Source organism: Giraffa tippelskirchi, chromosome 4, assembly GCF_054371585.1.
Source record: "Giraffa tippelskirchi isolate mGirTip1 chromosome 4, T2T-mGirTip1v1.2.pri, whole genome shotgun sequence".
Classification (NCBI taxonomy): domain Eukaryota; kingdom Metazoa; phylum Chordata; class Mammalia; order Artiodactyla; family Giraffidae; genus Giraffa; species Giraffa tippelskirchi.
In genome coordinates this window covers 149426940-149443857 of record NC_137278.1, presented here as the reverse complement: position 1 = coordinate 149443857, position 16918 = coordinate 149426940, and the positions used below count along the sequence as shown (strand labels likewise).

General features: G+C 38.9%; 1 protein-coding gene and 1 long non-coding RNA gene across 32 annotated transcripts in view; one reads left to right on the top strand and one right to left on the bottom strand.

The window, feature by feature from the left end:
- SRGAP1 (SLIT-ROBO Rho GTPase activating protein 1) overlaps window positions 1-16918 on the top strand; it is a 291940-nt gene that overhangs the window by 169009 nt on the left and 106013 nt on the right. For all 31 annotated transcript variants that reach the window (XR_014081883.1, XR_014081886.1, XR_014081884.1 and 28 more), the window contains one exon: window positions 931-993. Coding sequence is in view for 18 of the 31 variants with exons in the window: in XM_081588879.1 (XP_081445005.1) it covers window positions 931-993 (63 nt within the window). In the remaining 13 variants the exon portion in view is untranslated. The remainder of the gene's footprint in view (window positions 1-930; window positions 994-16918) is intronic.
- On the bottom strand, window positions 887-2216 carry LOC145545143 (uncharacterized). The gene is made up of 2 exons (XR_014081902.1): window positions 2105-2216; window positions 887-1177 (listed from the first exon to the last, which is right to left on the bottom strand). It is a non-coding gene; the product is annotated as an uncharacterized LOC145545143 (long non-coding RNA).

Sequence of the window (16918 nt, the reverse complement as noted above, 5' to 3'; positions counted from 1 at the left end):
GTGGATCATAAGTGGCCTTACCAATTCACTACTTTGAAAGTGTTTTCTTAAAATTACAGTTATTGTCAGTCAAAGGGAAAGACAGGTATCAAATGCTATCACTTATATGCAGAACCTTTAAAAATGATATAAATGAACTTAATTATGAAACAGAAACAGACTCACAGACATGACATAGAAAACAAATGTATGGTTACCAAAGGGGAAAGCGGTTGGGAGGGATAAATTAGAAGTTTGGGACTAGCAGACACAAACTACTACATCTCAAGTAAACAACAAGGTCCTACTGTATAGCACAGGGAAGTATATTCAATATCTGTAATAAACTGTAATGGAAAAGAATCTGAAAAAGAATGTGTATTATATATATGTGTAACTGAATCACTTTGCTATATACCAGAAACTAACACAACATCGCTAATCAACTGTGCTTCAGTTAAAAAAAAATTCATAGTCACTCAAATATTTATTTTGGAAAGGGAGAATTAATTTCCCTTTTGGTTTCTGACTTAGCTTTTTAGGATTCACGCTGCATAATTCCCTTGTGATGATAGTGAGATGGGAAACTAGGAGCTAGAAATCATCTTTTAATGACTCTAAGTTCTGCCACTCAACTTCTAAGCGAGCCCAGTGCTTCACCTTAGTTACTTTTTCCCTCCTTTCTTGATAAAGTCTGATTTGGATGGTGGGAGGGCCACTCACCCTGTCCACGTGTTTGCTTCTGTCCAACCTACGGTGATCTTGGGTACACACATTGAGTATCTAGAAGGGGCCATTTAGTCAAAGATATTTATTATATCAGGGTCATGCTGGCCTTCCATTGTGTTACACACATTCTTCTATTTTCAGTCTGAGCTTTTTAAGATGTAAATCATCAAGAAACAAGTTTCTGTGACATTTTTTAATATTCTGAATTTCTTCTTATTACAGAGCAAAGAGATTGCATTCCAGCTTCATGAGGATTTGATGAAGGTTCTCAATGAGCTCTATACGGTGAGCACATAATCTTTCTTTAGGAAAAATCTTTGGTTTAGAATTCTGGTTTGCGGAAACACTTCTCTTATAAGAACTCATTCCAAGTAGAGTGTTGATGAATGCTTGTCTGGTTGAAATGTGGAACCTACTGACAGATGTGCACTACGATATTCTTTTTCTGCTGTCTGCCGATTTGAAGACACTGTATTCAAGTAAATACATATATGCAGTCAGAACATTTCAAGAAATAGGACTAGAGTTGTCCCCAAAGGAATGTTTTTAAATGGTTGGATTATATGTGATCTGTTTGTTTATTCTATTCCAGAATATATGGAGGGTGGTAATCTCTTTTTCCTTCTTGGCAATCATTTGCTTTTCTGAATATAAATTTTATTCAAGTTAATGCATATAAGCAGAAGAAATTAAATGATTAAATATTTAAAAAAAACAAAATCAATGATTAGTCATATGCCTATGTAAATTTTGTTTTAGACTTAGTGATCATATTATTAAATACAAGTTTCTTTTGAAGGAACTTGATGAGTTTTTATTTATAAGAGAAGAGCATATTGAGAATTGAGTAATATTAATTTGTTCTGACTAAAGATATTTGTGTTTTCATTACAAAAGATAATTTGAATTTTCCTTTATAGGCAATTTAAACCTGAAACTTATTATTAAAATACATTTCTTGATTTACTATTTTATTTGTTCCTAAAAAGCAAGTGTGTAAAATGCAGTTTTGTGTTTTTAAATTGCATTTAATGCTCCATTGATACTTGCTAATTAAAAGAGCCTGTAGTTTTAAACTTTAAAAGGAGTGATATTTTTATAAAATTCACATTCCAGTTTTTCTGTCTGTGTGTGTGATAAATTTGTTTTTATGCAGCATATTTGCTACATCTGTGCTTTGAATTAAATTTACAGTTTCTAATTGCTGCTTCTTTAGAAACTTTTAACTTCACATGCAAAAACCTCATGTTATAAGGTCATACTCCCATCCATAAAAATACCTAATGAGTTTGAATTTTTGATGTTAAAAGCCATTTGTTAATTTCGGATAACCAAAGGTATCAAGCATTTCTAGAAATCCTGAACATAGAATTTAAAAGTTAAATGCGCATTGTACCTCTGAGACTTACGAAGAAGAAATTCTGTGTCTTCTTGCATTGAACTGTTTTCAGATGAGGGCTTTGTGACACTTTCCTTGTGGTTTCCTTTGCTTGCTCATTGTTTTACCTAGAAATATAAGTCAGTTTCTAAAACTTTAAGAAGTCTGCTGGTTGTCATGGCATCATAAACAAGAGCCCATTGTTTATGGTCTGGAACTAGCAGTGCTAGTCAAAGCAACAGTGGCAAAGATAAGCTTGACTTTTGAATATTAGAAAAGTCAGTAGAATGTCATGAAAATTTTACCTCAATGGGGATGTGTCTAGAGAAATTTCTCCTGGATTCAGCCTATCAAGTGCAGTTAAACATTTAGGAGACTATAGTTGAATTAAGTAAGTTGATACTTCCTCAAACCTTTGATCAGCATCAGTCTGAAAGCCTGAAGGAGCCAGGTTCTAGAAAAGGCCACAAGAGTTTAGTTTAAATAGCCCTGTCAGTCATTTGATCTTTGAATCAGTTGAGGAATCAAGGCACAGAGGAGACAAGCAGTGAGGTTTTAATTAGGTAGTCTGTAGATCACTGAGCTCTTGGAAGAAAATTTTACTTTAACCAAACCAGAGCGCATGCACATTTGCGGTCAGAGGTCATGTTGCTTTGGGAAAAGCTCCTTATTACACACACACACACACACTTTTTACTCTAAAAAAATGATTGTTTTGTCTCTCTTGTAGTTTAAGTTCAGATAGATAAATTCTGTCTTGTTCAAATGAAATCTATCCATTACTCATATTCAGTTTACATTCAGAAAGGAAGAAAAGGTGGAGAGTATTTGAACAGAGAACCAGAGGTTAGGGGAATGTGGTTTAGGTTCTTTATTCAACCACTGACTGGTCGCAAATAAATTACCCCCTGAGTTGCATCATGCATAGAATTTTTTTATAATTTTATTGATCAATTGATTTTGTAATTGGCTATGCTGAGTCTTCATTGCTGTGGGCTTTTTTCTAAGAGTAGAGGCTACTCTCTAGTTGCAGTGTGAGAACTTCCCATTGCAGTGACTTCCCTTGTTGCAGAGCACGGACTTCAAGGCACTCAAGCTTCAGTAGCTGTGGCTCCTGGGCTCTAGAGCACAGGCTCAATAGTTGTGGCGCACAGGCTTAGTTGCTCCTAGATATGTGGGATCTTCCTGGACCAGGGATCGAACCTGTGTCTCCTGCACTGGCAGGCAGATTTTTCACCACTGAGCCACCAGAGAAGCCACACACATAGAATCTTGTACAACTGATGCTATAATAATGATTGTTTAAGTAACTTGTATAAAATATGTAGCCTCAGGGAATTGAGGATGCTACTAATTGCCTTTTCAAACAAATTCCCTCCTCCCTTTCTCTTAACACTTGATACTCCTTGGGAGTTGAAGGTGAACTCCTTTTTTGAGAGGTGCATTAACTGCTTTAAACTGCTGCTGCTGCTGCTGCTAAGTCGCTTCAGTCGTGTCCGACTCTGTGCGACCCCACAGACGGCAGCCCACCAGACTCCCCCATCCCTGGGATTCTCCAGGCAAGAATACTGGAGTGGGTTGCCGTTTCCTTCAATACATGAAAGGGAAAAGTGAAAGTGAAGTCTCTCAGTCGTGTCCGACTCGTAGCGACCCCATGGACTGCAGCCCACCAGGCTCCTCCGTCCATGGGCTAGTGGCGTTTTATATTACAACACGGTCAGCCTTAGCAGTGGGCAGTAACCTTATGTATGGGCTTTCCTGCCCAAAAGTAATTCTCAGACAGGTCTGTTAATAATTCCAAATATTCTATCAGAAACCTTTATCTTCAATAAGATACAAATGCCCAAGACAAATAGAAAAAAATGCCGTATGATAATTTTACATTTTAATTGAAGTAGGTTTTATCAGATCCTTTGAGAACAGATTATATCCATCTGGCATGAAGGCCTGGACCTCTGAGCAGGAGAGAGAAGATGGTGGCATCAAAATGGTGTCTGGAAGGAGAGGAAAGGCTGTGAAGACATGAATCCTCTTTTCTATAATTTTGCCTCAACCTTGCCTTTGTATAGAAATAGGGCCTCAAAATGGTTTTGAGCCAGCCACAGTAGTTAGGATTAGTTGGACCTTTAATAGGTACTCTATCATGTCAGGGAATAACGATATAAACAAGATAGACATTTATTATCTCTGTCACATAGAAGAATTTCAGAGATTGGCAGCCCAGGACTGGTATGGAGGTTACATATAGCCATAGAAGAATCAGGCTCCTCCTAATACACTGTTCAGAGAAACCTATCTGTATCTTTGTCCTTATATTTCAAGGTAGTTGCTAAAGCTCCAGCCATTACATCTGCATTCCTGAAATGGAGAAAGGAGACTCTGATAGAAAGAAGAAAGGAAAGAAGGGCAGGCCCTCTGTCTCTTACAAAGACTTAATGAAGGTTCCATATCACACTTTCACCTACATCTCATTGGCCAGAACTTTCAGTTTCAGTTTCGGTTCAGTCAGTAAGTCGTGTCTGACTCTTTGCAACCCCATGGACTGCAGCATGCCAGGCCTCCTGTCCATCACAAACTCCTGGAGTTTACTCAAACTCATGTCCATTGAGCCGGTGATGCCATCCAACCATCTCATCTTCTGTCGTCCCCTTCTCCTCCTGCTTTCAGTCTTTCCCAGCATCAGGGTCTTTTCAAATGAGTCAGCTCTTCGCATCGGGTGGCCAAAGTATTGGAGTTTCAGCTTCAGCATCAGTCCTTCCAATGAATATTCAGGACTGATTTCCTTTAGGATAGACTGGTTGGATCTCCTTGCAGTCCAAAGGACTCAAGAGTCTTCTCCAACACCACAGTTCAAAAGCATCAATTCTTCTGCACTCAGCGTTCTTTCTAGTCCAACTCTCACATCCATACATGACTACTGGAAAAACCATAGCCTTGACTAGACGGACCTTTGTTGGCAAAGTAGTGTCTCTGCTTTTTAATATGCTGTCTAGGCTGGTCATAACTTTCCTTCCAAGGAGTAAGTGTCTTTTAATTTCATGGCTGCAATCACCATCTACAGTGATTCTGGAGCCCAGAAAAATAAAGTCTGCCACTGTTTCCAATGTTTACCCATCCATTTCCCATGAAGTGATGGGACCAGATGCCAGGATCTTAGTTTTCTGAATGTTGAGCTTTAAGCCAACTTTTTCACTCTCCTCTTTCACTTTCATCAAGAAGCTTTTTAGTTCCTCTTCACTTTCTGCCATAAGGGTGGTGTCATCTGCGTATCTGAGGTTATTGATATTTCTCCCAGCAATCTTGATTCCAGCTTGTGCTTCATCCAGCCGAGCATTTCTCATGACATACTCTGCATATACATTAAATAAGCAGGGTGATAATATACAGCCTTGACGTACTCCTTTCCCGATTTGGAACCAGTCTGTTGTTCCATGTCCAGTTCTAGCTGTTGCTTCTTGACCTGCATACAGATTTCTCAGAAGGCAGGTCAGGTGGTCTGGTGTTATCATCTCTTGAAGAATTTTCCAGTTTGTTGTGATCCACACAGTCAAAGGGTTTGACATAGTCAATAAAGCAGAAGTAGATGTTTTTCTGAAACTCTCTTGCTTTTTCAATGATCCAACGGATGTTAGCAATTTGATCTCTGGTTCCTCTACCTTTTCTAAATCCAGCTTGAACATCTAGAATCTCACGGTTCACATTCTGTTGAAGCCTGCCTTGGAGAATTTTGAGCATTACTCTGCTAGCGTGTGAGATGAGTGCAATTGTGTGGTAGTTTGAGCATTCTTTGGCATTGCCTTTCTTTGGGATTGGGATGAAAACTGACCTTTTCCAGTCCTATAGCCACTGCTGAGTTTTCCAAATCTGCTGGCGTATTGAGTGAAGCACTTTCACAGCATCATCTTTTAGGATTTGAAATAGCTCAACTGGAATTCCATCACCTCCACTAGCTTTGTTCGTAGTGATGCTTCCTAAGGCCCACTTGACTTCACATTCCAGGCTGTCTGGCTCTAAGTGAGTGATCACACCGTTGTGCTTATCTGGGTAATGAAGTTCTCTTTTGTATAGTTCTTCTGTGTATTCTTGCCACCTCTTCTTAATATCTTCTGCTTCTGTTAGTTCTATACCATTTCTGTCCCTTATTGAGCCCATCTTTGCATGAAAAGTTCCCTTGGTATCTCGAGTTTTCTTGAAGAGATCTGTAATCGTTCCCATTCTATTGTTTTCCTCTCTTTCTTTGCATTGATCACGGAGGAAACTTTAGAAACACAGTTTCACCAGGCTACAGGGAAGTCTCGGCATTATAGGCTGACTCGTTGACAGCCAGTTAAAAGTTAGGGATTTTGTCAATTTGGGAGAGAAGAGGAGATATTTTTAGGTAACTAGTCATGCCTTTCAAGGTAGCTAACATTTACTGTATGGTTATTTTATATGGTTAGTTATTGTGCTAAGCACACTACTTGCATTATTTTAAGTAATCCTCATACTGTCTCTGTAATGCAGTTACTGTCATTATGTCCTTTTCACAGATGAGGAAACTAAGGCTCAGAGAGGCTTGCCAGGTTACACAATAAATAGTAGAGTGGGATCTCAAGTTCAGCTCTGGTGCCAGAGCCTCTGCAGGTGTGTCATTTTGTCTTTGTTGCCACAGTTTGGGGAAGCCATTGTCTAACATCTCTAAATGTTAATGGCTGCCTAACAACACAAAGCACTTAAGCCGTTTATCACCTTTATATTTTTTAAAGTCTTTGACACTAGTCATAGAGACCTGCCTGCCAATGCAGGAGATGATCGTGGAGTCTGTAAGATTCCCCAGAGAAGGCATGGCAACCCGCTGCAGTGTTCTCGCCTGGAGAATCCCCATGGACAGAGGAGCCTAGCAGGCTACAGTTCATAGGGTCACAAAGAGTCGGACATTATTGAAGGTCTCAGCACAGCATAGGCATTAATGTTGCTTTAATAAAAACATAAGTTAAAAATTGAACATGTGCCTCAATAACAAGCTGTACTTCTTAGAAATGTTAATTTGTGATCAAACAGAAAGAAAAAGAAAAAACAAAAACAACAAATAAACTAAAAAATTAAAATTAAAAAAAAGGTCTAACAAATAGGACTCATTCAGCTAAAAAATGAGTGAATCAGTATCCTCAGATTCCCTTTCTAATTCACCCACTAACTTACTTTTGGGCTTAACATGTGAAAGAGAAGTCAAGTGGGGTCAAGAAAGCAAGGACAGTGCTCTGCTCTGAGGAAACAAAATGGACTGGACTGGCAGTGAACTTGTACTTGAATCTCAGCTTAGTTAACTGAACTGAACATCTGTATTAGTCTAGAAGAAACAGAACCAATAAGAGATTGTATATATTTATATGAGAGAGAAATTGATTATAAGGAATTGATTCATGCAGTGTGGAGGCAAGAAGTCCTCAAATCAGCAGGCAGCAAGCCGGAGAACCAGGATATAGTTCCAGTTCGTGTCCAAAGGTCTGAGAACCAAGAGAGCTGATGGTGCGAGTTCCAGCCCAAGTTCAGGTCCAAAGCAGGAGCAGATCATGCCTCATCTCGAAGACAGGCAGAGGGCAGATTCTCTCTTTTTCAGTCTGTTCAGGGCCTCATTGGATTGGATGAGGCTCACCCACACTAATAGGAAAGCTAGTTTATTTATTCCACAGTTTTTGAACGCCTCCTACTGAGCCAGCTAATTGTAGATGTACTGAAGGTATGTTGTTGTTCAGTCACTAAGTTGTTCCCGACTCTGCAATCCCCTGGACTGGAGCACACCAGGCTCCCCTGTCCTTCAGTCTCTCCCGGAGTTTGCTCAAATTCATGTCCTTTGAGTCAGTGATGCTATCTAACCATCTCATACTCTGGCGATACGGATGTAAATAAAAAACAGACCATGTTTCTTCCTCGCAAGGCATTTATATTCTAGGAAAGAGAAGCAGACAATAAACAAGTATATAGTATGGCATGTGTAACTGCTAGGAGAAAAAATAAAGCTGCATTAATACAGATGAAGCATTGAGAACAGTGCATGGCACATGGCAGGTACTTAATGAATGTAAGTAGTTAGTGTCATCCTCACCATCATTATCATCTTCCTCATCATTGGTGAAATGGCGGTGGCAACAGCTTCTTGTCTGCCTCTCAGAGTAAAGGTGGAGATCAGTGGTAATGTTTAACAGTAATTATAGATGGTACAGCCATGTATTTACACATGGACTTTCCTGGTGACTCAGTGGTAAAGAAACTGCCTGCCAATACAAGAGACATGGGTTTGATCCCTGGGTTGGGAAGATTCCCTGGAGAAGGAAATGGCAAGCCCACTCAATATTCTTGCCTGGGAAATCCCATGGCCCGAGGAGCCTGGCATGCTACAGGGGGGTCACAAAAGAGTAGGACACAACTGAAGTGACTGAACAACAATATATATATATATATATATACACACACATACATATAATTTTTCTTTGTAAAGAGTATATATTTTGTACATAAAGAAAAAGGAAGGTAACTTCCTATAAGAGAACCAAATCAATAGTAAGTGTGAGCAGGACTGCTGCTGCTGCTGCTAAGTCGCTTCAGTCGTGTCCGACTCTGTGCGACCCCATAGACGGCAGCCCACCAGGCTCCGCCGTCCCTGGTATTCTCCAGGCAAGAACACTGGAGTGGGTTGCCATTTCCCACTATGACTGGGTTAATGGAGAAGTGAAAAGGCAAAAATAGAAAAATGGTGACACAGAAGCTTAAAAGGAACATTCAAAACAAAATTGGTCTTCAACAGTGTGGTAAAGAGCTTGTCATAAAATGGTGATTTGGAGTGTTACATGTGTCCCCTCATACCAAAATCTCAAAAGGTGATAGTATATTTTAGGAGAAAAACAATCATTTGTCCTGTGTTAATATTTATTTATTTTGCCTAGGTTTTGCAGCATTATACTCAGTATTTTAAAAAAAAAAACAAGGAACTTACCATCTTCAGTAAGCAAATTCTAATAGAGATTAACACAGATGTCATGATAAATCCATAAGAAATTGTTAATTATGTATAATTGATGATCACTCTCTCCATACATCAGTGACACACATAGCCAGAGTCAAGAGGTAATCCGTCCTCAAGTTCTGTTAAATTAAGAGGAAAGAACTGAGAAAATGAAGATTTATCCAACTCTTACTGTAAAGCACATGCAGGATCCCATTCATTTCTCACAGCAGCCCAGTGAGGCAGATTATTTGGGATCCCAAGGTTACTAATGGGAACCAGAGCTCCACATAATTAGCTCAGGTTCACATAGTAAATGAATGCTCCAAAATCTCAGCCCAGTTCTGTCCCCAAGGTCCATTAATTCCCCTGGACAGCTACCTTAGGGAAGGATGTGCAGGGCAGGTGGAGAAAGAAAGAGTGGAACCTGATCTCATAGGTAAAACTCAGAGCTGGAACTCGTACACTGTACACTCTGATTGCCACTTGTAAAAACTTGATATGTGTATGTGCTCAGTTGTGTCTGACTCTTTGAGGCCCTATGCTTGCCAGGCTTCTCTGTCCATGGGTTTTTCCAGGCAAGAATACTGGAGTGGGTTGCTATTTGCTTCTCCAGGGGATCTTTCCAACCCAGGGATTGAACGTGTGTCTCTTTTATGTCTACTGCATTGGTAGGTGAATTCTTTATCACTGAGCCACTTGGGAAGCCCTTAAAAACTTGATAAGTGTTAGTGTCTGACTCTTTGAGACTCTATGGACTGTGACCTGCCAGGCTCCTCTGTCCATGGAATCCTCCAGGCAAGAATACTGAAATGGGTCGCCATTCCCTCTCCCAAGTATCTTTCCAACCCAAGGATTGAACGTGGGTTTTCTGCATTGCAAACAGATTCTTTACCACCTGAGCCACCAGGAATAGAGCTTTCCAAATGGTTGATGCTGGTTACAAAAGTGGCAAACCCAAACTGCTTTGCATTGTCAGCTTTAATATTATCATGTGTTCATTTAGGGGGTGGGTGCCTTTTTACAGCATAGCTTTTCCTATAGCTTCAGTGTTGTATGTGTCAACACTACCTGTTTAGCTGTGTGTTCACACACAGTGATTGGCGCTAAGTATCCATTACTGGATAGTCCACACACCTTTGTTTTCTTCCTTTGGAGCCCTAACTCTCATTTGCCTGACAAATGTAAATAGAGAATAGAAGCTGTCCCAGTACAAACACAAGTATGCTGAACCTCTTGTACTGGAGTTATTTGGAAAATAAGGTCTCTAAATGTACACAGATATCCTTGCTGGCTTTTACACATCTTTGTTGTTCAGGCGCTCAGTCATGTCTGATCGTTGCGACCCCATGGACTGCAGCATGCCAGGCTTCCCTGTCCATCACCAACTCCCAGGGTTTGCTAAAATTCCTGTCCATTGAGACGGTGGTGAGGTCTAACCATCTCACCCTCTGGCCCCCTTCTCCTGCCCTCAATTTTTCCCAGCATCAGGGTCTTTTCCAATGAGTTGACTCTTTGCATCAGGTCTTTGAACTACTTTAAAATGTTAAAATAAGAAACTAATTATTTTTTAGAGGAGATACAAAGGAAGACACTGTTTATTATTTCAAGCGCTTCCTTGAAAACTCCGCCTCAGGAACTGCTGGCTCCCTGAGCCGCCCTTGAACCAGGAGTTAATGCATTCTTCTAGAATGAAGAAATGTGCCCCAGGCAAGGTTGAAAAGTCATTTCGAAAGAGATCCTTGGGAAGATTTTTCTCTATGCCTCAAAGAGGGTTTTTTTTTTTTTTTGGCTAAGTATTTATTTTAGCTCAAGGGCATTTAAAGTATTTGAAATATATATTTCTGTAGTGAAAATGAAAATTCATTCCTTTGAGAGGGACTACAAAGAGGTCTGGGTCTCAGCACAAAACACAGAACAAAGAAGAATACAGTGTAAAGGACATGTACAAGGTTCCCCCAAATGAGAATCTCTCTGGAATACCACAGTCTCCATGATGCCACCTGGAAAACTTTTTTTTAGAAGCAGTCTATTTCGAGATCTTGGGCTGACAAAGTGTTTCCATATATCTTTCCCCTGGCTTTATTACTAGACACTTAGATGGAAAGAAAGAGAGATGTTAGGATCACATGACTCCCTGCCAACTTCCGAATTCTAATCTTGGCCTTGACACAGACAGACTTTAGAGACAAGGTTCAATAGTTGAACTTGTATTCCTTTTCCTGCCATTTCAATTGCACTTAGTAAAGCTTCCATTGGAAGACTCTCTAAGGATACCTGTGGTTTTTTATTTTTAAAAAAAAATTTAATGAAGTATTGTTGATTTATAATGTGTTAGTTTCAGGTATACAACAGAGAGATTTTTCTTTTTTTACAGTCTTCCATTATAGATTATTATAAGATACTGAATATAGTTCCCTGTGCTGTACAGTGGGATCCCTGTTGGTTATCCGTTTTATATATAGTAATGAATATATAGTTCGTTGAAACTCCTAATTTATCCCTGCCCCCCCCACCCAGGACATCTGTTTGATAAGAACTTTATATGTAAATATATTTTAGGATACCCTACTAATTACTGAGGTGAAATGCTAGCTACTTCTGCTTGGAATTATTTTCTCTCTGAGATTTGAGATTAGTTATGGTTGGTTGGTATGAACTACAAATAAAACTGTCTTTTTAAAAAAGTGAGCAATATGAACCAGAAACAGTTACTCGGCTTAGAAATGGAAAAGAAAGTGTTAGAAAGTATAGTTTAGTAAAAACACAACGTTCCTAAAGAATGTTTCTTATCAAGAATCTTTCTCAAAGAGTACTTTATCCCAACTATTACATTTTGAAATATACTAGTATGACTTTTAAATGATTAGAATGCTTTCATAACAGACATCTTAGGCAGAATGTTTCATTTTTATTGGGTAATTAAGGTACTTAGCTTTGTTTATCATTTTTCATCAAGACAAAATATATAATACTTGCATATAAAGTAAATCATAGGCATTTTCCTTAGTTTATTGTCTCAAAAATGAACTAGAAATATTGGCCAGTAGAAATGTAAAAGCCATGTAAAGAGAGTGAAGATCTAAATCTGTTGAACTGAGTGAATCATTTCAGTGTATCTTAATTCAGGTGATTATCTGATAGAATTTTAGCACTGAATGGGCCTTTAGAAATAATCAAATTAACCCCATTTAGGGAGAACCTCACAGAGAGTCAAATTAAGTAATTTGAGTCCCAAGTTGGAACTATTGCCCAGGTTTTATTCTAATTCAAATTAGCAGCCAGGTCCTACTGTGTATGTGCTGCTGTGGTGGGAGCTTTACCAGTCCAAGAGGCTTGAAGTCTGGCAAATTAAAGCTAAGCAATGACTAAATAGTAACAGCTAACCTTTGTCAGGTAATATTTTGAGCCTCTTAAATCCTTCCCACAGTCCTCTGGAGTAGTGAGGCACAGAAAGGTTAAGTATACTTTGCCCAAGGTCACGCAGCTAAGAAGTCTCAGACCAAGCTGAGTCAAAAGGCTCAGCTCCCACACTGTACTCCCTTTTTAATGGTGATTGTAACTTAAGGCAGACCATTACATACCAACAGAAAGGTTCAGGCAGACGGCTTTGGAGATCCAAAGAGAAAGGTCCACACCGAGGATTAAGAAAAATTCAGAGAGGAGAGGGTCTGGAAATGGACAGGATTCTAGTAGGAGGAGACATGGAGAAAAGCTGGGGAAGGTTTTTAAGGCAAAAGGAGTGATGTGAACCAACGCATACAGTTAGGACAAACACATGGCATATTCATAGAATTTCCTTCTGGAGCCATATGTAGAGACAAAGGAAAAACATCAGAAGTTGAAAGATTTCAGGAGAGTACCAAATGAGTTTATAAAGAACATAGTAGTAGTAGTGTAGTCGCTAAGTCATGTCTGACTCTTGCAACCCCATGGACTGTAGCCTGCCAGGCTCCTCTGTCCATGGGATTCTCCAGGCAAGAATACTGGAATGGGTTGCATTTCCTTCTCCAGGGGATCTTCCTGACCCAGGGATCGAAACTAGGTGTCCTGCACTGCAGGCAGATTCTTTATCTAGGGAGCTACGAGGGAAGCCCTATTAAAAACACAGGCAGCAATGAAATGGTTAGACATCTGGTCAAAAGCAATTTGAAAACCCAAAAAGCTTTCTTACATAGATTAACAAAGGTCTCTCACCTTTCTTCTCTTTTTCTCTCTTCTTTTTAATAAATGAAGTGAGAAGTATTAGATTTGAGAAACGGATTTATGTGTCAAATTCTAAAGCATTTTTCATTAAAAGAAAAGGACTCTAAATCATTCTTTCCATTTTAGTTGATGCCACAATTCCAAGGGTTTCAAGGTTTCTAGGATTTTAAAATTCCAAGTGTCTTGTGTCCTCAGCTTAAATATCTCATATACTAAAGTTTATGACTTAAATGTCTAATACACACATATAATGTTGAAGACATATGAAGCATTTCCCTGAAAAGAATTAATTATTTAAAATTGCAGGTGACTTTGAAATTCTAGGAAATGTGTTAGCCTTTCATTATACATGTACTTTCCCCTTCAACGTTGCCAACTGTTCAAAACCCTCCCTTTGTCACTTCCTGCTGCCACTGTGCTCACTGTGGCCCTAGTTAATATGTATTCCAAGTGCCGATTCACGGGTATTATTTTTTTCAGTAGCTTAAACTTGTATTTCAGGGCCTCTGAAGACTCTGTATGAAAACCCTTTATGAAACCAGGACTTTCTGAACGACCTTCTCTATCACTGACTTTCTCTGTTGACTTGTTGGGCAAGGATTAAGTCTCTTTGCAGCTCAGTTTCTTTGATCCATAGAACAAAGACCATCCCTCTGCTCTCAGCCTTCAGGTGTGTGAGGGTAAACAGGTGAGCACTGATACTAAGCACTGGCTGAGCCTATTGTGGGCTTCAAAGATATGATAGAAGGGGGGTATTTTTATTAACTTCTATACCAGCCATTTAACACTCAACTGTGTCAGTGTCAGCTGCAAGTGTTTGGCGTGTGTTAACTCATTTTATCTCCGCAACAATCTTAGAGGCACGATTCTTATTCCCAATAACCAGTGAGAGAACTATGGAACATGATAAAAGACAAAGCAAGGATCTGAACCCAGGTAGTCTGATTCCTGAATTTAACCATTAGAGCTGTTGAGAAATGGAATGGTTTATCTTTTTAAGACAGTACTCTCCTCCTTTGGAGGGTGGCTACCCAGCCTGTGTGTGCAGTGGGTTTGTGATTTCTAAGTTCTAGAGTTTATGGAATACAATTTTCAATACTGGTCCCAAATCTTAGAATCTGCTCCCTGTCTCTTTAAGTCAGTAGAATGGAAAGTACTAAAAGCATAGTCACCTCAGCTCTAAAATTGTTAGAGGATCATCTCTATTATATCCAGGTGATACACACTGAGTGGCTGGGAGGAGCCTTTCAACAAATTTGTAGGTCCCAGAAGCATATTGATGACAAACAGCCCTGTCATCAATGAGCTAGACTAGGGAGCTATTTCCATATATGGTGTTGGGTGCTGGGCTAGATATAGGTCTCCACAGCTTTGTGTAAGCACAGAGCCACTCCAAGGACTTCCTGGAGAAGATGACACCTAATTTTAGTGACAAAAGGAAGGGGTGGGAAGGGCCTTCCAGAAATTTGCTGGACTTCCCTGGTGGTCCAGTGGTTAAGACCCCATGCTTCCATTGAAACAGGCTCAGATTTGATCCCTAGTAAGGGAACTAAGATCCCCACATGCCATGCGGTGTAGTCAAAAAACAAAGAACATCACCAACAAAAAACAAACAAAAAGCAATTTACATGTGAGGAAAAGCATAGATATATGAAACCACATTGCCTATGCAGTGAACTCCATCCACTTAAATATTATCCGAGTATTAGCAAATCATTGATTTCAGAATAAAGGGAGTATTAATATGGACTTTCTTCAAGTCTTCTGTCCTTACCACTCTCTCTTTACCCTACTACAAATGAAGTGCTTGAAAGATGAGACAGGAAGATATATTGCAAAATTAGAGGTTCCTGGATAAAATCACATTTATTTTATGTTAACAATCTCTGATCATTGTGAAGTGGGCAGATCTTATACCAAACTGTTCATTGCTCTCATGAAGAATTATCCTTTTGAACCTAGTATAAATCAATAGAGAATAAAATGTGATTGGATTTCTAATAATAGAATGTGAAGAAATCAAATAGAACAGTGCCTGTTTGTGGTACATCGTATGAGACTCAAGAAATTTTTGCTGAATGTGAGTGTTCTTCAAGGGTTCATTTGAGATATACAAAACTAATAACCCCTGCTTATGACTCAAAGATTTGAATTAGAAGCTGCCTCTAGTGACTACTGGAAATAGAAATAGCCCAAATTAAGATTAATAAATATAGGTTGCTCTTCTTACAAATAGAAACATTTTCTTGCTAAGAAGGCAGAAAACAATTTATCCTCTTTAGGATGAGTCTTTTTCATAAATATTTTTATTAAAGTAACAAAATCTGGTGAAACTAATTGTAATTTATATTGCCATGTAAAAAATATTGTTAAATTTAGCACTTTGAAAAAGAAGACTAACACCCTGCTTTAACTAAATTATAACAGTCAAAGATAAAAGCACACAGCAAATCTGTGTGTCAACACTGTACCTGGGTTTTTCTCCATGAGCACTTGATGATTGATCACTAATCAGTTTGAGAGCTAATTAAAGTTACTAGAGTGATGGATACGCCGGTTTAAGATTCATCAATATAATAGTACATTAGACTATACAGGCATTGTTCATTTCTAGATATTTTCTGTGCAGCAAAGCAGATGAGTTATGACCTCAGAGCCCATGGAGAATTCTAGGAGGAATCTTACATCCTTGGCATATCATGGTGTACTGTTTTGCTGCCTCAGTCAACAGAAGCAAGAGATAATTAGTATAATTTGTTGTTACACTGGTTTTTCCTTTTGATTAAAATTTATCTACCATCTACCTATGGCAGCCTCTTTAGCAATTGAAAAGTATATTTTAGATATATGTATTTCCCCAAATAATAAATTCTAATGGTGTTGTTTAGTTGTTGTAAGATAAATAAATGAAATCAGGAACTTATAGAATTTTAGAGCTGGAAAAGGCCTGAGCGATCCAACAACATCATTTATAGGTGAGAACGCTGTGGGCCAGCAAGTTTAGAAAGAGCCTTGCCACAAGGTCACAGTCAGGATACATCAGACCAAGGGTACACACCCTTGGATATTTAGCATATGAAAGCTCCTTACACTAACACTGGCTCTTGAAAGGCTCTTGTAGAAGATGGAGAGGGAACAGTAAATCTTCAAAAGAAAGTAAAACATGAATAACAGTCTGGATGCTCTTTTTTTTTTAATAGACTATTAGATGCCATCCTATGTTACTTCCTCTGAGCATTGTCAAATAGTCTCCTTTTCAGGGGATATATTCAAATTCTCACAGAAAGAAGCCTTCTAGTTCAACAATCAGTTTTCTTTCTGTGATAAGCCTTTAGTTTGTACTTCTCTCATTTCACACTTTTCAAACTATTTGAGGTTCATAGTTTAATTTGATTGGCCCCTTAATTTTGAGCCTGTCTGGAGGCCTCATTTTGTCATCTCTACTAGCTGAAGGTCATACTGAGGGTCAGAAAGATTGAGGTTGCAAAAGTATTTTGCAGCTAAAGCTAGGACCAAAATCCAGGTCTATTTTATAGACCTAAGCTCCTTCCATTAAAATGCCACTCCTGAAACAAAATCTTGTACACCACACTGAATAGAACAGAATTACTTTTGTGACTTTCTATACCTTACTTCCTCCCTTT